Here is a 24086-nt window from a genome sequence, read left to right as displayed (position 1 = left end):
CTTGAGATTCTCTGCTTCTCCCTCTGCCCCCCCTCTGCTTGTTCTCTCCCTCTGTCTTGCGAATAAATTAAAAAAAAAATTCTTCTTAAAAAGGGGAATTGCTGTCTTCTTGAATTGAATCTTTTATGATTATGATGGAGCTATTTTAAAAAAATTATTTATTTACTTTTACTTTTTAAATTCTTTTAAAAATAAGCCCTATGCCCAGTGTGGGACTTGAACTCTTCATGACCCTGAGATCGAGTTGCATGCCCTGATTGAGCCAGCAAGGCACCCTGAAGAAACCATTTTTATCTCTAGTAATGTTTTTTAAAAACTTGTAATGTCAGTTTTTAAAAAAATATTTATTTATTTAACACAGAGAGAGATCACAGGCAGAGAGAAAGGCAGAGAGACGGCGGGGCGGGGGAAGCAGGCTCCCCGCTGAGCAGAGCCTGACACGGGGCCAGATCCCAGGACCCTGAGACCATGATCTGAGCCAGAGGCGAGGCTTAACCCACTGAGCCACACAGGCACCCCAGTTTTTTAATGCTAATAAACGACACTAGCTTTTTTTGGTACAGTGTTTGCATGGTATGTCTAACTTCCTATTTTGTTTCTCTATCCTGGTGTTTTAGATCTGTCTCTTCTAGTTGAAATGTTTTGAAAATCTAACTAGAGATTGAGTTTTACCATTTTATTTTCTAATTTGTTGCCCGTATTTGAATTTATTGTTTTTAATAGATGGATGATTCCAGTCCTTGGTTACTTCAGCAACTAAAAGAATATATCTAACAAGGTCTATAATTAACTCATACGTTTACTTGCAAAAAACATGAAGACCTCAGAATAGTAACTCAGTTTGCCAAGCTCCTCTGGGCTTTAAGATACTGTTGTCATTTTACTTAAATCATTTTTTATAATCTTTGGATAGTATAATTTCATAAAATTAACGTTCATTTACATTTATCTGTTTGTCACCCTTATTTATTCTTGCATCTCGGTACTATGTCAGGGTCATTTTCTTTGTATTGCTGGTGGAACAACTCAGTTTTTAATCTGACAAAAGCTTAGTTCTCCCCCCGTCCCCCACACACTTTATTTATTTGAGAGGAGCGGGGAAAGAGGGGCGGAGGGAGAGAATCATAAGCAGGCTCCATGCCCCAGGGTGGGATCGGATGTGGGGCTGGATCCACGACCCTGAAATCATGACCTGAGGCGAAACCAAGAGTTATGTGCTTAACTGACTGAGCCTCCCTAGGGCCCCAGAACCTTAATTCTTCTGAAGATAATTTTATTTGGTATAGAATTCTCGATTGGCATGTATCTTCAGTGTGCAGAAGAAAATAAATTCCACTGTCTTCTGGCTTCTGCTGTTGCTTTCGAGAGTTCAGCTGATAGTCTGTAAAAAATAATTCCCTCCTTTCCCTTGTGCTGTAAGATTTTCTGTCTTTGGTACTTAGTTTTATTTATTACATGGTTTCATTATGATATGTCTAAGTAAATGTCTTTTTATTTATCTTGTTTAAATAATCATCTGGGCTTCTTGAATTTAGGGGTTGGTATCTTTCACCAATGCAGAAAATTCCAAGCCAATAAATATTTAGATATTATCTATCTAATATCTAATAACAAAGACATTATCACCATGTCTTTGTTCTTATACTTCTGAAATTGTGACTAAACATACGTTTGAACGTCTTAATTTTATCCTCATTATATCTTCTTTATTTTGAATCTTTTGGCTTCTGTGCTGCATTCTGTGTAATTTATATCTTAATGCTTTGCCTAACTTTGTCTAGTATGCTGCCAGACCTGTCTATTGAGTTATTTTTATTCACATATTAGAAATTCTTTCTGGTTCTCTTTTAAATCTGTCCCTTTGAACAGTTTTTTGTTACCTTTAGTTTTTTTCAGTTTTGGCCTTTGTATCTTTAAACATAGAGAGCATTTTGTTTCAGATTTGTCTGATAACTCATATCTGAAATCTGTGTGATTGTTTTTTCAAATCCTTGTTCACAGGATTTGTTTACTTATGTGGTGTTTACTGTCTGTAGTTTATTTGCAGAGGTTTCCCGAAGGCTGGGATAGAGAAGATGGGGTTTGCTTCTGTCAGGTATTTAGGTGCACTCAAAGAATAGCCCTTAGGCTGGCAAGGGAGCTTGTTAGAAATGCAGCATTTCAGGCCCATACCTGTATTTTACTGAGAATCTGCATTTTAATGAGATCTCCAGGTCATTCTCAGGCAGGCTAAATATGGAGCAGCCCTGCATTAAAAAATTGACAAGATTTGGAAAACTCTGGCTTAAAGTTTCTTAGATTATTCAGATTATTGAAATTTCAGATTTTTCAGAATATGACTAGAAATCTTGGCCATGCATGTACAGATTTTCAGATACAGGTTTATTTATTTTCTCTTTCTCTCCTTTGGTGACTCCCTGTGTCCTCTCTGCTTAGCAGCAAGGTGATTTAGCAGTTGAGTGGGGTTGGGATTAGGCACCGTTCTGGCCATGTCAGTCCTCAAGGTATAGCCCAGAGTGGTGGTTTTTTGTTTCGTTTTAATGATAAAGACTAAAATTTGAAATAAGATTGGGTTCTTGTAGTTTGGGTTTGGAGAGTCAAGTGGGAAAATCTTCATAAAGAAGTGATCAACATCATAAGTAAGGAAATACAAATTCCAACAGTGAGATACCACTACACATTCATGAGAACTTTTAAAAGACCGGTAACACCATGTGTTGATGAGGTCATGGAGCAACTGGAAATTATATACTCACTGGTGAGAGTGTAAAATATAGCTGCTTTGGGAAAGGTCTGATGATTCCTTTAGAAGTTAATCATAGATCACCTGGGTGGCTTGGTTAAGTGACTGCCTTTGGCTCAGGTCATGATCCTGGAGTCATAGGATGGAGCCTCACATAGGGCTTCTGCTCAGCAGGGACCCTCTGCCCTCTCATGTGCACCTTCTCTTTCTCAAATAAATAAATAAAATCTTCAAAAAAAAAATAGAAGTTAATCATAATCTTCACAATGACCTAGGGAGTCTACTCTTAGTATTTATTGAAGAGAAACGAAAGCATATGTATTGAAAGACTTGTGGAAGAATGTTAGTAGCAGCTTTATTCATAATGGCCCAAACCTGGAAACAGTCCTTGTGCCCATCAGCAGAGGAAAGGATAAACAAAATGATGGGATCTCACAGTGGAATACTACTCAGCTGTATATACTGATTCGCTTAGCCACGTGACTGAATCTCAGGATATACTGAGTCAAAGAAGCTTTGTACAAAAGAGTATACACATTCTGTGGTTCAATTTATAGGAAATCGTGGAAGAGGTAAAATTAATCTCTGTAGAATGGTGGTCTTTAGAGTTGGGAGAAATGCAGGATTGACTGGCTAGGGGAACAAAGAACCTTTTTTGGGTGATACTCTAGCTTGATACAAGTGTTTAGGGTATACATTTATTTAGGATTTACTTGTATACATTTGACAACATTCATTAAATTTTATACAAAAAATTGTGTATTTCACTGTATGTAAATTTAATGGAAAACTTGAAATAAAATTTGCACTGTAGTTAATGATACATACAAAGTATAATGATGTCTGCAGTTTACTTCAAAATGCTTCAAAAGTAGGATGGATATTTGGCCAGACAGACAGGGATGCATAGGTGAATAGTTAGGGATACATCTGAAAGGGATACATCTATGATAAAGGAAATTAACATCCTGCTACTTGTAAAAGCTTAAGTGGTGGAATTATGGGTATTTATTGAATAATTCTCAAGTTTTTTTATTTTGAAAATTTTCGTAATTGTTGGGGAGAAGGTAGTGAGAAGTGAAAAAGATGACAGTGAGTTCAGGAAAGGAATTGGGTTTGTACAATTGGTCTGTTTTTACACATTTTGTTCAATTTGTGTTTATTCCATTTTAAGAGGGATAACTATTCTTTTGATTAAAAAATGGCTTTTGATTTAAAAATGGCTTTTGATTTTTTTTTAAAGATTTTTATTTATTTATTTGACAGAGATCACAAGCAGGCAGAGAGGCAGGCAGAGTGAGAGAGAGGAAGGGAAGCAGGCTCCCTGCTGAGCAGAGAGCCCGATATGGGGCTCGATCCCAGGACCCTGAGACCATGACCCGAGCCGAAGGCAGAGGCTTAACCCACTGAGCCACCCAGGCGCCCCGGCTTTTAATTTTTTTTAAAGGATTTTATTTATTTGACAGAGAGAGAGAGGGAACACCAGCAGGGGGAGTGGGAGAAAGAGAAGAAGCAGGCTTCCTGACTAGCAGGGACCCCGACGTGGGGTTGGATCCCAGGACCCTGAGACTATGACCTGAGCCGAAGGCAGAGACTTAATGACTGAGCCATCCAGGCGCCCCTTAAGTTTTTGATTTAATTTTGTTTCAGCTGAGAAAATTTTGTTGAGGCTAGAAAGCATGAGAACCACTGGTCCATAACTACTTCAGTGGGCCAAAGACTCTTTTTCAGCTCACCATTATTGCTCTCTGTATCCATTTACATACATGTAAAAGACTACTGCAGTTTAGAAGAAGGGCTTTTGTTAATATACTTCATTGGTCGACATGGGCTAGTTTCACCTTGTTCTCATTGTATTCCATGTTTACATGTTATTTACTTGTTCTTAAGGCTCTCTGTTAGTTGGTACTTGAGATTTAGCAGGATGCTGCTGTGTAGACTGCCTGAAGTGGAGGTGTTTTGTCTTTTGCCAGAATGGAGTGGTACGGATAGCTGTTTACCTCCACTGAACATAAATTGGGTGAAGTGTTGAACTGCTGCATCCTCTGGAGTTTACTGTTGGGCAGTTGGATCTTACAGTATCAGAAGACTGCTCATTAGCCTCTTATATAAGGAAGGTATACTTCTACACTTAGGAGCTATGGAAGCAGGACCGTATGAAGGCAGATGTATAGGGTCACTGTGGCCATGTCTCATATCTTTATCTCAGAAGGGCATGTCTTTGATAATCTTACAGTGTGCTAAAAGTTGGGAAGCAAAGATTTAAAGGATGAATTAATGAAATGTAGGTTGACACATTTAGGTCAAGGATGATTTGTTCTATATCCAGAAGCTTAATTTTTCTCATTTCTGATAAAGTGAAATCCCTATGGACATATTTTTTAAAAAGCAAGTGGTGATGACTCTCTAAACAAAAGCAAGTTTCCTTTCCCTTCCAAGATCATAACAACATGTATTTGAGTCCTTACTCTTTCTGTCAGAGACTTATGGAGGATCTCACACATACACAGAAATCAAACCGTCTCATGAGCCTCTGTGTACCCAAGACCCAGATCCTACACTGTCAACTCTTAGCCATTTTTTTCACTCATACTCTTAGCCTTGCCTCAATTATTTTGAAGCAAATTTTGGTTGTTACTTGATCTGTAAATATTTCAGTCTGCTTCTTTGAAAGATGAGAACTCTTTTTAAAGACATAAACTTAATCCCATGACTGTACAATAAAAAATAGTTCCTGAAGATCTGTAAATATCCAGTGTTCACAGTTTCCATACTGCATTTTGTTGCTGTGTCTCTTAAAACTTAATATGTACGTGCGGTCTTCTCCTCCCCCTTGCAGGTTGGTTTTTTGTTTTTTGTTTTTTTGAGAGAGAGCAAGAGAGCACACGGGTGGGAGGTTGGGGGGGGTGGGGCAGAGAGGGAGAGAGAGTGTGTCTTAAGCAGGCTCCATGCTCAGTGCAGAGTCCAATGCAGGGCTTGATCTCAAGGACCCTGAGATCATGACCTGTGCTGAAATCAAGAGTTGGATGCTTAACTGACTTGAGCTACCCAGGAGCCCCTGCTTACTGTATTTTCTAAGTGTTTCATTTTCTTTTAATTTTCTTAATTTAATGAGATTTACTTATCTTCATTTTATAGATGAGGAAACTAAGCCTTTGATAAGTAACAGATTTCTCACAGGTAGCATGGTTTATGGGTAGAGCCAGAATTCGAACTGATTAAAGAAATAGGTGCTCTTTACAAGCTTCCCTCTCTTCTCTCCTGTTGACATTTTAGGTATATTTTTCTGGGATTTTTTTTCCCCCTTACATATGTACAGACAAATACATATAGAACCCTCTCCTTTCATTCTTGTCCTCTAGTCTCAGAGAGGTATTACCTGATGAGTCAGCTTTTTCCTTCCCACTTCCTGTTATTCTCTGCTTTGTCCTATTTTTCTCCTATTCCATCTTCCATGACACTTAGCGCAGTGTGCAAATAGCTTGATTATTTTTTGTTTTCCCAATTGAGCGTGAGCTCCATCCAGGCAAAGATTATGTCTGTTGATGCCTGTCAAGGCTCGCAAATATTTGTTGAGAGAATTAAAGAAGTTCTGCCCTTTGCAGGAGTGCATTATGTACAAATCTACCTCTTTGTTTTTAGGACCTCAAAGCATGCCATAGACTTGCTACAGTGTACTTATTTAACCATTCCCTGCTGAGAACATTTGGATTCTCTCCACTTATGCTCTATGATGGTACTGCAGCTAGCATCTTGATTACATATATCCTTGCAGACTTGTGCAAGTGTTTCTTTAGGTTAGATTCCCAGGAGATTCCTAGAAGTGGAATTGCTGGAATCTAAGAAGCTTAGTGGCAGTTTTTAATTACGGCATGGAGGAGAGTCCTGTAAAGATTGCGGAGGATTCTGTGGTACATGATAGCCCCCCCCCCCCCCCCAAAATGGTGTAACCTATATCAGTTCTGAAACCTAGCTGAGGTTCATGTAATTACATGAGGATCATGTAAGGAGCATTAAAAAAAAAAATCAGCTTGATTTCCCTTTACCCTCATTCTGGTGGGGCCCAGGAACCTCTATGAAAAAAAAAAAAAACTTAGATTTGGGAGTAACAGCTTTATTCTTGGTTGTAGGTTTGTTACATGTTCTGGCTCATTATAGACACAGTCATTATACTTATTTTTGGTAAAAATGCTACTATTTATAGGAATGTGGGGCACTGGTCTGTAGAGTATATGACATTTTAAATGTGAGGTTTGTTTTTTTTTAACTTGAAAAATATTTTCTGAGACTATTTCCAAATTTAGATACAAGTCCTGTGACATGATTTTAAACAAAAATTTGGGACTATGCATTGTTCTATCCTGTACTAAAGTTACAGTTTGTATCTTGTCTCTCCAACTTTGAGTTATATTTTTAAATTTTCTTTTCCTTGAGCCTAACTATAAACTTAGTAATATTTGTTCCTGAAAATTCTCCAGGATCTACACTGTTGATTACAGGTTACATATTGTTGCTTCAAGAGGTTGGTACCAGTCCATGATTATTATCACTGTGTTGAACTATTTTTTGTTGTTGCAAGGAAGGCTAGGTATACTTTCTAATACAAGCAGTGTTAAAGAAATTAACCTCTTCAATTTCATTATGTTGGAGTTTGCAGCAGTGACAATATGTATTGAAAAAAATATTTTGAAAGTAATTACCTTATTACGAGTAAACATCTATGCTCTGAAGGTCACTTACCAAACAAAAATTGTTTTTGTCCACAGGGAACACCTTGCTGTAAACTACAGGATACTTTGTATTTTACTTTCAATAACTGATTTTTTTTTTTTAAGATTTTATTTATTCATTTGACAGACAGAGATCACAAGCAGGCAGAGAGGCAGGCGGAGAGAGAAGGAGGAAGCAGGCTCCCTGCTGAGCAGAGAAGAGAGCCCGATGCGGGGCTCCATCCCAAGACCCTGAGATCATGACCTGAGCCGAAGGCAGCAGCTTAACCCACTGAGCCACCCAGACGCCCCCCAATAACTGTGATTCTTAATCAGCAGGCATCTTTCTGTCCCTTGGTGGAGAGAGGCATTTTACCAGTCACTCCCTCCTCCCTCTGTCAGTAGCTCTTCTCTTTTGATTATCATTGTGTGATCGTGGTGTTGCTAGGTCTTTATAAGGAAGAATTTACGCACTGTACTCTGTTTAAGAAAAGCCAAAATAAATGTTAGGTTAGAGTGTAAAATTTAGAGCAGAATCAGATTTTAGAGACTATCTACGAGTCCCTAACCTTTCCCTTTTGTCTCTTTCCATTCCTGGGTAGGTGGAAAAGAACATCTTTAAGAGGATGTACTAAAAATGCTAGTGATAAGCTGACCTTCCACCCCACCCCCCTACCGATTGGCTAATTATGGTAGCTAGCAGGATGGAGACCTCTTAAAACTGGGTCTATGAGCCATCTTTGACACATGGGCTAAAACTTGCTGACTCTAGTCTGTAATTCTTGAGACCTTAACAATTAGAAGGAAACACTCTTTTAAATGTGGTTAGTATTTTGAAGGATTATACAAGTGATAGGAGCTAAGACAGGATTCGTATTAGGGAGTGAGGTGCTCTCTGTTTTAGAAGTAGCTGGGCAGATTGTATCTGTTTGTGATAAATTGATCATAGAAGATGTTACACAAAATAGACTTCTGGTGCAGTGATCGATATGAGATTTCTGGCTGTTTCAGTGTGTTTCAGTGTGTCATTCTCTGTGGTCTGTTGTAGGCAGTAAGAGTTCCATTTTCTTGGAAATTGGATTTAGATTCCGAAATAACTTTTTTTTTTTTTTAAATACGTGTCTGGGGTATAGAAACCTTTGAAAATAATCAGTTTGAATTTTTCTGTAGTTTTTAGTAAAGACACCACGTGATTTAAAAAATGAAAATGAGAAAATCTGCTAAAATGGTTTTCATGGGTTTTTTTTTTTTTTTTGGGTTATTTTTTTACCCACTAAGTGTCATCTTCTGTAGAGCTAAAATTACAACATATGGAATTGTGTACAGAATTTTTTGAATAGAGAAATAGGTACATGATTCAAACTGCAAAAGGCCTCGAAAGGGTCCTGTTCTAAAAGGGTAGATGATTTAAAGTTTTTTTTTAATGTATTCTCTATAGGTAATATTTAAGCCAATGATTATTTACTTACACAAAATTATATATGTAGATGTATTCTGTGCCCAGCATTCTGTACCTGCTTTTTTGCTTAACAAGATCTTGACAGTGGTTCCATTTGTAGTGCATAGAGCATTTTTCCTCTCAAAATCTTAAGGTTGTTTCCCTGTTTTAAATAATCTGTTTTAAAATTGTGTAATAGTATTATTTTTTCCTTCTGTTTCTTTTTATTAATCATGTCCTCCTTTTTCTCTCCTTCAGTTGTTTTGCCAGTTCTAATTTCTTCCTCTGACCTGCAGTTAATTTTCAGTTTTGCTTTTGGTTATTCTCCCTTTGAGCAGAGCTGATTATCTTGGTGCAAGGCCGTTGTGCTACCTTGGGCTTGGTGGTTTAGTGATTGTTTGCCCCAGCTGATATTAATTTTGGAGTTGCTGTTTGCCTTAGCTGCTTCTCTCTCCCAGTTGTAGGCTCTTTTTTGTCTTGGTTAATCAGGGAGTTGTTAAATACAAATGGTGTGCCTGCCTCCTTTTTACTAGCCACGCGGGCCTTGCTATTTTGGCTTGTGAAACTGGCCCCTAAGGAGGAGGTACATCTTCTGTTGCCCTTGCTCTAGGGTTCTTCGTTTTTTCAAGGAAAGGGTCATTGATAGGAAACCTGAAGATATTCTTTCCACCTTTTTCTTTAAAAACTCTGTGGTCCTTACTTCCTTCCTGTTTTTGGTATAGGTTTTTTTGGGGGGGGTGGTTTGGATAGATATTATATCTGGCAAATGGTCTTTCCACGATTTAGGGTGTATCCATTTTTACTCTAGTTTCAGTATAAATGGAATTTTCTTATGAAAAAATTTTTTAAAAGATTTTATTTATTTATTTGACAGAGAGAGACAGCGAGAGGAGGGAGTTGGAGAGGGAGAAGCAGTCTACCTGCTGAGCAGGGAACCTGATGCGGGGCTCGATCCCAGAACTGTAAACTTACCATGACCTGAGTCGAAGGCAGACGCTTCACGACTGAGCCATACAGTCGCCCCTTTCTTAGGAATTTTTAAGATTTTATTCATTTTGCTTGATTTCAGGAAGGGAAATAAGGAAAACCTTTACCACGCTGTCTCCTGTTTCTAGGAGATAACTGTTAAGTGTCTCGCTTACATCCAAAAATCTTGTGAAAGAAGTGTGCTTTTAGACCCAAGAACTACTGGAGTCACTTATCATGTGGTAATTAATGTATTAACAGTGTCAGTTGGGAATCCCAGGTCCTGCTGAATAGTATACTTTGTGAAAATAACGACAAGATTTTTGCTAGACGGGCACTTAAAATAGAGTCTCAAGGCATATTACAGTTGTAACATGTGGGTGTTGGCATCGGTGTGTGTCTCCAATGTCCTCAATCTTGTGAGGGCAAAATTAAGTCACCTTTTCTTTTCTCTTTACAGTGTCACCTTTGATGCTGCTTCTCCGATCATTTAGTGCATTTTCTGACAATTAATTTATGTATTGGTCAAACTGATTTTTTTTCAAAGAACTGTGAAAGAATTAGAATCTTTAGGATATGCTCCATTCTTGGGATGTCATGGTTCTGTAATGTTTGACTCTTTAAAGAAGGTAAATGTATAATAATTCTTGTTTGTTCGGCCATAGAACATAGTCCTAAAGGGCATGGACTTTAGGTCCAATCTGTGTTTGAATGTGGCATGGTTACTTGTTGGCCTCGTGCTGTTAAGATTATTTTACCGAAGTTCCACAGTTTCTCTGAAGGATGGTAATTTCCAGTACCTGTTTTTTATAAAGTTGTGGAAATTAGATGAAAAGGCACTTAGCTTCGTACATGGTAAGCACAGAGTAAATGTTACCCATAATTGTTTTTATTTGAGTTTTCACTTTAAAACCTGCATCTTTCCATTAAATAATTGTTTTCTAGTGTTTAAATAAATAATTTGAAAAAATTACTTTTATTTTTTTTTATTTTTATTATTATTTTTTTTAAGATTTTATTTATTTATTTGACAGAGAGAAATCACAAGTAGGCAGAGAGGCAGGCAGAGAGAGAGGAGGAAGCAGGCTCCCTGCTGAGCAGAAAGCCCGATGTGGGGCTCGAACCCAGGACCTGGGATCATGACCTGAGCCGAAGGCAGCGGCTTAACCCACTGAGCCACCCAGGCGCCCCCCAAAATTACTTTTATATGTTGTACTACATTCAGTATTCTGTCATGACGTTGGATTGGTTTTGATGCCCCTGAATTGGAATAAATGCTTCGCTGACCCAGTTCTCAAGTCACTTGGCCCTTTTCCCCTTACCCAGTGGCTCTTCCTCCTCCTTCCTGCTCTTTGTGGGCAGGGGATTGTTTCTTGTCTCTCAGCACCTCTCAACCCCTTGCTCTTAGGGAAGCTGAAAGGTTATTCATTCCTGTTTTAAAGATAGTCTTGTTTGAAGTTCTTGGCATTCTTACTTATGAAAAAAGGACTTCTTTTGTAAACAAGGATGACTACTATGCCATTTTATTGTGGAGTTGTTTAATACTACCACTGGGATGTTTAACTCAACCATGCTTATTCTTAAGTCTAGACTTTTTTTTTTTTTTTGGATCTGGTGTATGGAGTTGTTCACATTTGCAGTTCTGGATGCCATTACTTGCAGCCTGAAAGTCCATATGCCATATCTTGTTGCATGCAGGCTACTTAATTTTGTAACCCTTCCCTTACCTTATTTGTAAAGTGGGAATAGTAAAATGGTTTATGAGGCTCGTTGGCACATTTATACTTTGCTTAATAGAATAAACAGAGGAGTAACATGTTACGCAGTTGTTCATTACTGTTGTGATTAGACTCTGGTTTCAGAATTGAACCCAAACCAAGTCACCTTTGGAGAACCACTTCTAAATAGACGGCCTAAGAAATGGGTTTGGGGAAGACAGTGGATAAGTTCACTTTCAATGTCAGTTCTGGAAGCTGAAAACTTTTCTGCAGACACGATGTGTGGATATAAGTGTTAGCTTTTTTTAGTGTTAATATCTTTACTGTGAAATAATGCAGGGTTTTTTTTTTTTTTTCGGTTTTCGGTGTTGCCTCTTAGGTAATAGGTTGTGATTACATAAATAAACACATTAGTTCGTTTGGGGGCTATTCATGAACTCCGTTCTGTGTTACTAAATTGGAGATTTGCTTTCCATTCTATTAGATGTCCTTCATGTGATAAAAATTCTGCGTGAATTCTAACCTCTGTGGTATTCCTTTCATACTTGGCCATTTGATTAGGAAGAACTACCACATCTTAAAGTTAATTTTTGCAATCTGTTTCTCTTGGTGTTCTGAGTTTTACACTAAATGAATGGTTGAATTTTTTAAGGTTTTTCTCCTAACCTTAACCTCTCTCCTGTGATTTTTTTTTTTAAAGATTTTATTTATTTGACAGAGAGAGATCACAAGTAGACGGAGAGGCAGGCAGAGAGAGAGAGAGAGGGAAGCAGGCTTCTGAGGGAAGCAGGCCACTGAGCCACCCAGGCGCCCCTACTCCTGTGATTTTTGAATACAAAATTAGAAGGAAAATCTAATGTTTCCAAAATGACTGCATTTGAAATTTCTTTGAAAGAGTATCCTTTTTTATAAAATTCTAAGAATGAATTTTAAAATGTAGGTTAATAGCATTTCTGTTTTTCTTGAAAAAGTTGTTTGCCTGAAGAACTAAATACTTACCTATTTATTTGTCAGAGAAAGTACAAGGGTGGGGGTGGGTGGCAGGCAGAGGGAGTCGGTAGGTTGGATCCCAGGACCTTGGGAACATGACCTGAGCTGAAGGGCGGGTGCTTCACTGAATGAGCCACCCAGGCGTCCCAGAACTAAATACTTCTTCACATAAAATTAAAATGCTATTTCACCTGAACAATGAGTAAGTTGTTTGGACATTAGCTGTGAACAAAGTCACGAGTTTTAGTCTTGAACATTCCCATTAGTATTTCTATGCTTTTCCTATTGAGTTCAAAGTCCTATATGCCATCTATTTTATTTCATTTCTTTAGGAATTAATATCAGAAGTTTTTGGTGAAAAAAGCTCTGATTATTTTATTTATTTATTTGACAGAGAGAGAGAGAGAGAGATCACAAGTAGGCAGAGAGGCAGACAGAAAGAGGGGGGGAAGCAGGCTCCCTTCTGAGCAGAGAGCCTGATACGGGGCTGGATCCCAGGACCCTGAGATCATGACCTGAGCCAAAGACAGAGGCTTAACCCACTGAGCCACCCAGGCGCCCCCTCAGTGATTATTTTTACAGAAATGAAGCTAATGGAAGAGTTCTATGTTTCAGGACTTGGTAGTTAGGGTTACTAATAAGCTGGGCTTAAAACTTCTAGTTTCAACATGAAGATGGAATCTTTTGATTTCATATTCATTTCAGGTTATTAAAACAAATTCTAGCAATATAGATTTTATATTGGTGTAACTCGAATGTGTTTTACAGTTTAATTAGTGAAATAAATTTAGTCATAAGTAATTGGTTAAGACAGTACTGAATATTCATAGAAGAAGAAGGAAAAATGATTGGCAGAAAAATGATTGGCACAGTAAAAACTTTTGGGCCCTGATCTGGAACCAAACAAGAGTTAAATTTGATTGAAGTTGAGGTGGTGGTGATCTCCAGAAGGGGGGACAGATCTCCTTAGTATCAGGATTCAGAGACTTGAACTTTTAAGGATTTGTCAGTAATATAAAGAGTTGAACTTAGTCTTCCTGGAGGGGGTCTCTTCCAACTTTGGATTTACTGGTAACCTGGATGACGGGGGCGGGGGGTAGGGTCCTGTTTGTATCTTATACTAATCTTGTATTTACTTTCTGGGGTTTTAAACAAGTTAAACAGCCTTTTCTTTCTTTCTTTCTTTCTTTTTTTTTTTTTTTTTTTTAAGATTTTATTTATTTGACAGACAGAGATCACAAGTAGGCAGAGAGGCAGGCAGAGAGAGAGGGGGAAGCAGGCTCCTCACTGAGCAGAGAGCCCGATGCGGGGCTCGATCTCCGGACCCTGAGATCTGTCCTGAGCTGAAGGCAGAGGCTTTAACCCACTGAGCCACTCAGACGCCCCTAAACAGCCTTTTCTTAAAGATCAGCTTCAGTGGTACCTTGCTGGCTCAGTCCGTCGAACATGCAATCCTGATCTTGTGGTTGTAAGTTCAAGTCCCATGTTGGGTGTAGAGATTACTTAAAAATAAAATCTTTAAAAAAAGAAAAGAAGATTAACTTTGGTAATACATGTCTTCTTTCTTGCCACCCGTTCTGTCTTAAATCTCAAGAATTATCCATGTGCAGTCTATGGGCTGATGATGGTATTGGTGGACAAGCTCTGCAGATAGTGGGGGTATTACTTAGATTACTTTGGTAACTATAGGTTAGAATAACCAGTGTGACTTAGACTCCTTTGAATGACTTAACACCCGGTGACAGGCAGTGTGCATTTAGTAGCAGGAACTAGGCAGGTGAGATCTTCCAGACTTATTTAATAATAGTCTTTGCTTTTCAAAGTGAAAGCAGCAGTATCACACTGTTCTCCTGTACCCGTGCTTTTTAGGGTCCAGGTGAAATGGCATCGTGATGTCTGAATTGGTGAAGCTTCTTGGGTGAACTCTGAGATAGAACAGCTTTTACTTAGTTCTGTAATAGGGTGCAATTGTCCTCGGGTGCGGTCCAGTAGAGCTCTTTTAAAACATCTCCAGTTTCTGCACCCACAGAATTGGAATCTCCAAGGCATTCGTATTTTGACAGAGCTTCCCAGGTTATATTGTGAAGCTCATCCTTAATTAAAAATGCTGTTGTGTTTATAGCAAAATTCACTTGGAAACATATTGCCAGAAACATAAGACTCACCTTGACAGTGGTTTTTATGGTGAACACCATAAAAACACCACCCTCAGTGTGGTGTTTTGCTATAAGTATTCTTTTCTTTTTTTTTTTTTTTTTTTAGTTTTTTTTTTTTTAAATTTTATTTATTTATTTGACAGACAGAGATCACAAGTAGGCAGAGAGGCAGGCAGAGAGAAAGGAAGGGAAGCAGGCTCCCTGCTGAGCAGAGAGCCCGACGTGGGGCTTTATCCCAGGACCCTGGGATCATGACCCGAGCTGAAGGCAGAGGCTTTAACCCACTGAGCCACCCAGGCGCCCCACAAGTATTCTTTTCTTTTGAGTAAGTTTTGATAGTAATAAGAGTAACAGTTAATATGTACTGAGCCTTTGCAATACCAGAGGCACTGTGTTATGTGGTTTCCGTGGATTTCTCATTTAATCCTTCCAAATGCTCTAGGAGGTAAGTTCTTTATCCCCATAAACTTCTGGTAGACAGAAGCACAGGGAACAAGTTGTGTGGAGTCAGTATTCGTAACTCTGGAGTCTGCATTTCTAACTCCTCTGCTAGAGTGATATACCTAATGGCTTACAAAAGGTAAATAAAAATGACTCCTTTCATTGCAGACTTCAGATTCCAGGTCCTCTTTCTTAATGGGAGGTAGGTTTTTTGTTTTGTTTTGTTTTGTTTTTGTTTTTGTTTTAAAGTTCTGTCTATTCATTTGAGAGAGAGAGAGAGAGTGTGTGTGTGTGTATAAGCAGGGGAATGGTAGGCAGGAGGGAGAAGCAGGCTCTCTGCTGAGCAGGAAGCCCAGTACAGCACTAGATCCTGGCACCTAGATCATGACCTGAGCTGAAGGCAGATGCTTAACTGACTGAACCATCCAGGCGGCCCTAAGCATCAGGCAGTATTCACAAAGTGATTTACGATTCCTTCTATCAGTTTGCAATGTATAGACAATATATAAGGATACATAAGTGACCTTTTAAATATACTACACACAGCTGGGAGTTTTATACTGTTTACCCTCTAACATATCTTGGGGCAGATCTTTCCATATTGGTACATGTATATTTAAATTTTCTGTTTCTCAATGTCTTCATACTATTTCCCATTTTTTCTTTCTAAAATTGATGATAATTACTTTAGTAATTTGAACTTTCTCACCAGAGTTTGTTTAGTATATTAATTGGTGATGGGGGCATATGTGACAGAAACAATCCTTTTCTACTGATTTGGGTTAACCTGTAACTCCCAAGAAAACCCACTTCCTGTTACAGGGCATGGAGTCTCTTCAAACAAAGTCCAGTAATAGATTTAGTCATGATTAATTTGCATTCTCTTTAGCACCAGTTCCTATAATGGCATATTCATTCTCTTCCCTCCCCGGTAAATGGAATTAAAGAACTCTACTTGGAGTTTGACTTGAGGCTTAAGAAAAGTTGTGAAGGTTTGATTTATACAAACTGTGATTCTTCATTTGAACTGATTTTGAGTATCAGCTTTTTTTTCTGTATAATACATTTCTTATAGAAAGTTCACATTTATGTTTAAGAACCATGCTTTGAGCTGAATTGTTAAACTTATGAATTATTCTCTCAATTTCTAACAACTCTTTGAGGTAGGTGATACACTGATTTCACAGAAGAGATAAATGAAATCTAGAGAATAAGTGTTTTGTCCAAGATCACAGCCAGCATAGCTGAGGTTGAAATCTGGGATCTCTGGGACCATTTCTCAGTTCACTGTACTTAAGCCGCTTTTTCCTCATTTCTTCATAGTTTTAAGGTTTCTTTTGTATTTATGATGGTTTTGTTATTCACAGCAATACTGTGAAGTAAGGATCACGTGTTGTTTTTAATCTGTGGTTGAGGAGTTGGAGGCTAGAGGCTCTGGTTTGTACCAAGGCAGATTCCTTTAATAAAACCTGTTCTATCACAGGACTTGACCTGTGGTATTCTGAGGTTGAGTGCAGTGCCCTTTCCTACACACCACGGGAAGTGGAGAAGCAAAGATGAATTTCTGCTTGTGCTCTGTTTTCTTTGAGAATTTCCTGGGTGTTCCATGCGAAATCTATGTTAATTTCATGTGCTGGGTTTGGACCACATGCCTTGAATTTGGTATATTCCTGACATCTTACAAAATACGAATCAGATTTCAAGTTAGATACTCTAGCATTGGTGAAGGCTGTACAGATTATTTACATAAAACTTCCCCTTCATCTTGGGTGCCCTTCATTTGGTTTCTGTGTTGTAACACATAGAGCTGATCTTTCTCCCTTTCTGTTTTTTCCTTTTTAGTGAATGGTAGTGTCTAGAAAGGGTATGTCCCTTCAAGAGAGAGGTGCCAATGTCCAACCGGCCTAATAACAATCCAGGGGGGTCACTGCGACGTTCACAGAGGAACACTGCCGGGGCCCAACCACAAGACGACTCGATAGGAGGAAGGTATGTATTTGATCGTAATTTAAAAGTAATTGGTGAAAAAAAGCATTTTTAAAAATTTATTATGTGGACAGAAACTGAAATGGTTTGCTACCAATGGGTGAGCAAGTAACACAAATAAAACTGGAATTCAGAGCAGTCCTTTCATCATTTCCCAAGTGTGCTAGGCTCAAAAAATAGTTGTCAGTCATTGACATTATTAGAAATCTAATTAAGGGTCACGAACATGGTATGTCCTGTTCGGTTTGCCTTCTTCACTCTCACACGCATGCTCTCACTGGGCTTTCAGTTGATCGTTTGTGGTGCCTTTGCTTTATGATGTGTGTCTTTTTTTACTTTAGAGAGGAAGCATCATTTGTTTTAAGATCTTGAGTTTTAAGATCTTGAGATCTTGAGTCTAGCTTTTTGAGTTTTTCCCCTATCTTGTTTGACAGCATATGGACGCTGACAGGCTGGTGAGACAGTCTGACTTCGGGGCTATCACTTACTCATCATTTTCTTAGCGGTCTGCTGTTTAGCAGGTTTTTCATTGGAATACTTGTATAGGAGGTAGAGTGAAGAATCAGATGCGTTTCTCTGGAATAAAAATTCCTTGTCTCATTGAGCCAAGGACTGTCATTTTATGTATAAAATATTCTGAACTGTACTTGCAAGGCCAAGGCCTAATTCTTCGACCCACGTTTAGCTTGCGGTCAGTAATGGCAAGATCCTAATACCTGATAGAACACTGGGGGGCATTGCCATGTATATATTGCCCAGTAAATTATATTAAAAAAATGTCACTTGTGAAGAGTATATCAACCTCTCCTGCTGATGTTGGGCTGTTCGGTAGTTAAACGTACGGACTTTGGATGAGGACTGCGTTCAGTGCAGTGACCGTCTCTGCCGTTAAATAGCTGTGTGTCCTTTGTTCTGTCTTTCAGGAAACCTCATGTTCTTCGTCACGGGGGGGGGATATCTGTGTCATAGGGCTGTCCGTTAACTTCAGCAATTTGTGCCACACTGGTAGCATGGTGCTTAGTACAGAGTTCTGTACTGAACTTGTGTTTTACATTCAGATTATTCTTTGTAGCAGCCACACTTTATTGATCTGTTGATTAAAAAATATCCATTATAAAAACATGGCGTGTTTCTTTTAGAGAATTTGGAAAACACAGAAGAGTGTCAAGGAAAACATCCTAACAGTTGAGATATTATCACTGTTAACACTGGCGTAGTTTCCTTAGTTGTCTTTACCTCGTGAATATATAAGCCTGTATGTGCATGTGTTTACACATAAGTACTCATACCATTTTGGAGGTGCCTGGCTGGCCCAGCCAGGAGAGCATGTGACTCTTGATCTCAGTGTCATGAGTTTGAGTCCCATGTTGGGCTTAGAGATTACTTTAAAAAAACATTAAGAAAATGTGTAAGTAACTTGAACCTTTTGCACGACTGCAGTTTTACATAGTACATACTCAGATTCTATTTGAACTCTTGCTTGTGACCGACAAACATTTTGGTCTTCATATAGTACCCTGGTTCTAAAATCCACAGTGATGTTTCAGCACCATTGTCTTCCTCTGTGTGTTGGTGTTGAATATTTTACTGTATTCCGTATTTAAAAAAATTTTTTTTTAATTTATTTGACAGAGATCACAAGTAGGCAGAGAGGCAGACAGAGAGGAAGGAAAGCAGGCTCCCTGCTGAGCAGAGAGCCCGATGCGGGGCTCGATCCCAGGACCCTGGGATCATGACCTGAGCCGAAAGCAGAGGCTTTAACCCACTGAGCCACCCAGGCGCCCCTGTATTCCGTATTTTAAAAATATGAGTGGGAAATAGAAATGGAAGTGGTTAATGTTATTAAGATGTATTAGTTTAAGTAACTAATAAAGTTGTAATCAAGATGGAACTAATTTGATTTGTAGATTGGCACACTTTTGCCATAGTTAATTTGCTTTAAGTCTGTCAGTCATATGTTCGGTTGGTGCAGCAACTGTGGAAAACAGTATGTAGATGCCTCAAAAAATTAAAAATAGAAACACCATGCAATTCAGTAATTCTCCTGCTGGATATTTACCCAAAGAAGACAAGAACACTAATTCCAAAAGATACATGCACTCTTCATTCATTTTAGCACAATTTATAATAGCCAAGTTATGGAAGCACCCTAACCATCCATCATTTAGTGATTTTTTTTTTTTTTTAAAGATTTTATTTGTTTATTTGACAGAGAGAGATCACAAGTAGACAGAGAGGCAGGCAGAGAGAGAGAGAGGGAAGCAGGCTCCCTGCCGAGCAGAGAGCCCGATGCGGGACTCGATCCCAGGACCCTGAGATTATGACCCGAGCCAAAAGCAGCGGCTTAACTCACTGAGCCACCCAGGCGCCCTCATTTAGTGATTTAGATTGAGAATCTAGATTTAGATTTAGCGATGGATCAAGAAGATGTGGTATATGTATACAGTGGAATAACACTCAGCCATTAAAAAAAAAAAATTCTTACCATTTGCAGCAACATGGATAGAGCTAGAGGGACTTATGCTAGTTGAATTAAGTCAGAAAGACAAATACCATATGATTTCACTAATATGTGTAATCTAAAAAGACAACAAACAAACTAAAAACAGAAACAGATTCATGCAGAGAACAACTTGGTAGTTGCCCAGAGGGGAGAGGGATGGATGGCAGGATGGGTGAAGTAGGTGAAGGGGATTAGGAGTTCAGACTTTCAGTATTAAAATAAGTCACAGATGTGGAAAGTACAGCCTACAGAATATATTCGGTAATGTTGTAATAATGTATGTTGACAGATGGTGACTACACTTACTGTGGTGAGCACTGAGTAATGTATAGTTAGATCACTGTGTTGTTCACGTGAAACTAATATGACATTGCCAACCATACTTCGATAACAATTTGAAAAAAAAATTGTACGCTCAGTTGTGAAGGATAAAATTTTAAAATGTGTTTGGAATGGCAGAAAACCTGCTAAAGAATATATAGCAGAGTATAATGAGGGTTTTAGTACTTAAATCCTTTCTCCCTTTCAGGAATGTAGCCTATTTCATTTCTTAAACAATTTCAACTTTTGCATGTTTTCAAAAAACATTCTAGCAAAATTAGCACATAAAAGAGGACCAAGTCCTACCCTCCTCCCCCTTAAAGCTCAGTATCATTTGTGTCATTTGCTTTGCTTAAAACACATGGCTTTTAAAATCTTTTATGTTCCATTGTGTGGCTATCCCATAATTTGTAGTAATTCTGAAAAAATATATATTTTTTCTTCCTTTTATGTAGATAAGTATAATTATGGTCAGGACGTTCAAATTTAGGATATTAGCCAAAAAAGTCTTACCAGTTTGACTAAGAATGTAAATTAGGAGATACTCGTTCAAATTTATTTTCTCTCCTTAGCTTGATTTTTCGCTCATGAAACGATCTCGAACCTGGGAAGGACCTTTTTATCAAAGCCCAGGCTGACATTGAAAGCCCTTTAGAGTGTGCTCTACCATAAGTGATCTAATCTCTGGAAACCTCTCTGGTGATTTTGGGAGTGAGAGAGAGGGGAATGGGATAAGTTGAAAGGGAGCAGTTAAAACTATATTTTCATTCTCTTTATCTGACTCCTCTTGATTAGCTTTCATAAGTAAAATGCTGTTATTGTCAGCTTTTGATTCAGAAGTAATCCTTATCTTGAAAACGACAACACCCCACACATAGTGGGGTGGTTAAGCATCTGCCTCCAGGTCAGGTCATGATCTCAGGGTGTGGGATGGAGCCCTGTGTCCGTCCTGCCCTCTGCTTGGCAGGGAACCTGCGGGAGCCTGCTTCTCCCTCTGCCTGCCACTCCCCCTGCTTGTGCTCCCTCTCTATGTCAAATAAATAAATAAAACCTTTAAACAAAAAGAAAAGAAAGAGAAAATGTACTCCTTGTGATACAGTGATTGGACTCATGGTCATAACAGCATCCATAGCAAGAGCAGTGCACTGTTGTGTGTTTTAAGTTAAAAATTTATTTATACATGTTCTTCCAGTGGAGAGTCACAGAAACTCCTGAGTGCGAAAAAGTGTGTTGTCCCTGTTCTCTGAATGTGGTAGTTTGCTCAACTTTATACAGTTAGTGTGTAGAGTCAGGACCTGATTTCCAACCACTTGACTCTGAAGTCAGTGATTTCTTTCATTATGCTGAACTGTTGTTACTGCACAAACCACTTAATCCATATGATAGAGGACTTGGAGGAGGGTATGAAGTATTATAATGGAAGAATATTAGCTCATTCAGTTGAGGACATAAGTAGCAGTTTTTCCCTCCTAGAATTTTTAAAATCATTCATTTTTTAAATTCACTTTTTTTTTTTAAACCTTCATCAGGGTCTCTTCTTTGCATAGCTTCCTTCCTGTGACCATTCCTTCCCCCAAATCAAGGTCACTTACCTTTCCTTTTCTTTTTCGAAGAATAGTTTTCATTCATTCTTCAGCTAATAGAAATTAGGATCTTTGGTATATATTTAATCTCCCCTGATTATTTTCTCTGCTCTGTTTTCCTCTATCCATAAATGAACTAGATTCTTCCTCTTCTATGATTTCTCTCTTTACCTTCTATAGTTTTTTTGGGCTGTAGCTGATCTGTTCTTCTCTTTTCTGTTCTCTATCAGATTTGTTTTTGAGAGAGGGAGGGATGGAGAGGGATAGAGAGGGGTGGGGCAAGGGGAGGGGAGAGAATCTTAAGCAGGCTGTACGCCCAGCATGGAGACTGACATAGTCCTCTCACTACCCTGGGATCCCGACCTGAGCCAAAATCAAGAGTCAAGATGCTTAACCTGACTGAGCCACTGCCCCTCTCTGTCAGAATTTTTGATGGAGTGAGGAAATGCTTGAATCCAGTCTACTCCACCTTCCCAGCCCCATTAAAAAAATTTGTATGCAAAGTTTAAATTACTTACTATGAACTCTGTTATAAAGCCTGTAGGTAATAACTTTTTTAACGTTGTCAGAGCAGGGACTTTTTAAAAATTTTTAGACAGTATTACTTTTACAGAAAGTAAATAGATTGGTGTTTTGCTTTAAAATCTGTTTCAATTGGATGAGATACAGAAAAGCACAAAAAGAGCATGAATATCTAGAGATAAAGTTTGTGTTAACATTTTGATTTTTATCTGTCTTGAATACAATTTAGCATGTAGCCTGTTACACTGTAAATACAGTTTTGGATCCTGTTTCTTTTGAAAGCTCAGCATCCTAACAGGTTTTGTTGGTAATTGTTTACAAATGGCCACTTGACTTACTGAATCAGTATATAACATTTTCCAAAATTACTTTTTAGTTTTTGGATAATTAAATATTTGCAGTGGGAAGCTTGTTGCTCATGCTTAAATGTTTGTATTCCAGGTGCCTTTTAAGGATAGGTTCCCGGAAGTGAAATTGCTTGGTCAAAGGGAGTTTTTTATGGTCAACTTGTTTCACAAGATGGTCAGCTTTTTCAGCCACTTACTTTCTTGTCATCATCAGGAAAAAGAGTGCTTTTCTTCATCATGCTGTTCATGTTATTTTCACCTTGTCAATTGGATACAGAAAAAAAATCATCTGTTTTATTTCATTGGCGTTTCTATATAATGAGGTTAAGCATTGGAAAAATAGTTTTAAGGAATGAGATGTGAGAGAACATTTTTCAACATAAGTATACCAGTAAGTTAGTATGTGTTGTGAGTCTCCCCTCATACAACTGTACAGTAGAACTGACCTTTAAAGTCACTCAGCGGATGTGAGCCCCTCTTGTAACAGCAGCCATCTTTTGTTGAATTGCCTCCCTCAGTTCTTCACCCCTGCGGTTTGAATGGTAGGTGTTCTTTTCCAATATGATCATACTCTCCTCTTGGCTGCCCGTTGCCTAGTCTTTTGCCAAAGCTGGGAGAATATGCAGTCCTCCATTGTTCTGAGCTCACTGGTGGGACTGGGGTGGTCACATGATTCAAACTGGAAACTTTCTCCTTCCTGGTAGCTAAGAGAAGATGGGAGTCTGAAGTTGCCCAATGGCACATCTCCTGCCTTAGGGAAGAAGATGGACAGGCAGAGAAAAGCAAACACACAATTTCTGGCAAGTTTGAGTTCTTAGTTCTTTAGAACTATGTTGACTTCTGTCTTCTCTATGTTTGATTGTTTAGCTGTTTTGCATCTGGAGATATGTGTGTATTATATTTAAAGATTTTGTTTGAGAGAGAGAGAGAGAACATGTGCAAGCAGGAGGAGGGGCGGGGGAGGAAGAACCACAAGTAGACTTTGCCCTCAGCTGGGAGCCCAACGTGGGGCTCAGTCCCAAGCCCCAAGATTACCAACTGAGCTGCCCATGTGCCCTGCATGTGTATTATTTTAATAAAGCTTCTTTTGGCTTTAAAGAGCCCTGTCCTGCTTTAACCTACTTGTAATCCAAACTCTGTATAAGATTGTGTTCATCCATTTGTAGAACACCATGCTGGTAGGCCCCATCCATGCTAGAGGGTAGTTATAAAAATGAGAGTAGAAAGCCTTTATGACAAGCTGTTCCAACTCAGTAGGGGAAATGGGCATGTAGGTGATGATTAGAGTCAGGTGAGAGACATTTCTAGCGATGACCTCATTGATTTGGGTTCTGAAGGCTAAAGAAGCAGTTGCAAAGCAGGTGGTACATATCAGCTATATTTGTCTCTACTTGACATGTAGTGTGGATTTTATTTCTAATTTTTTGTACCACTTGCTACTTTCCTCTGAAGTGATAGGTGTTCAACAAACACTAGTGTGGGTTTGAAATAAGAAGGTTGGCTTCCTTGGCATTTCTAGGCACAGAAATAGGACCGTCTTTTATGGAAATGGTCATGAAAAGATGATTGGAGTGAAGGCAGAGTTGAAATAGGACAGGGTCGAAATGGGCTACATAAGAGGATGGGTGGGAATATGCTACAGGAACGCTATTTAACGATCTAG

At 38.7% G+C, this 24086-nt stretch overlaps 1 protein-coding gene across 22 annotated transcripts in view; it reads left to right on the top strand.

Moving 5' to 3' along the window:
* Positions 1-24086, top strand: part of TRIP12 (thyroid hormone receptor interactor 12) — a 146706-nt gene that overhangs the window by 26032 nt on the left and 96588 nt on the right. For all 22 annotated transcript variants that reach the window (XM_047721222.1, XM_047721220.1, XM_047721232.1 and 19 more), the window contains exon 2: positions 17004-17150. In XM_047721222.1, coding sequence (XP_047577178.1) covers positions 17053-17150 — 98 coding nt within the window. In that variant the 5' untranslated portion in view covers positions 17004-17052. The remainder of the gene's footprint in view (positions 1-17003; positions 17151-24086) is intronic.

Source organism: Lutra lutra, chromosome 3, assembly GCF_902655055.1.
Source record: "Lutra lutra chromosome 3, mLutLut1.2, whole genome shotgun sequence".
In the NCBI taxonomy this organism is placed as follows: domain Eukaryota; kingdom Metazoa; phylum Chordata; class Mammalia; order Carnivora; family Mustelidae; genus Lutra; species Lutra lutra.
Note: the sequence above shows the minus strand (reverse complement) of the source record. Positions and strands in the feature narration are given on the sequence as shown.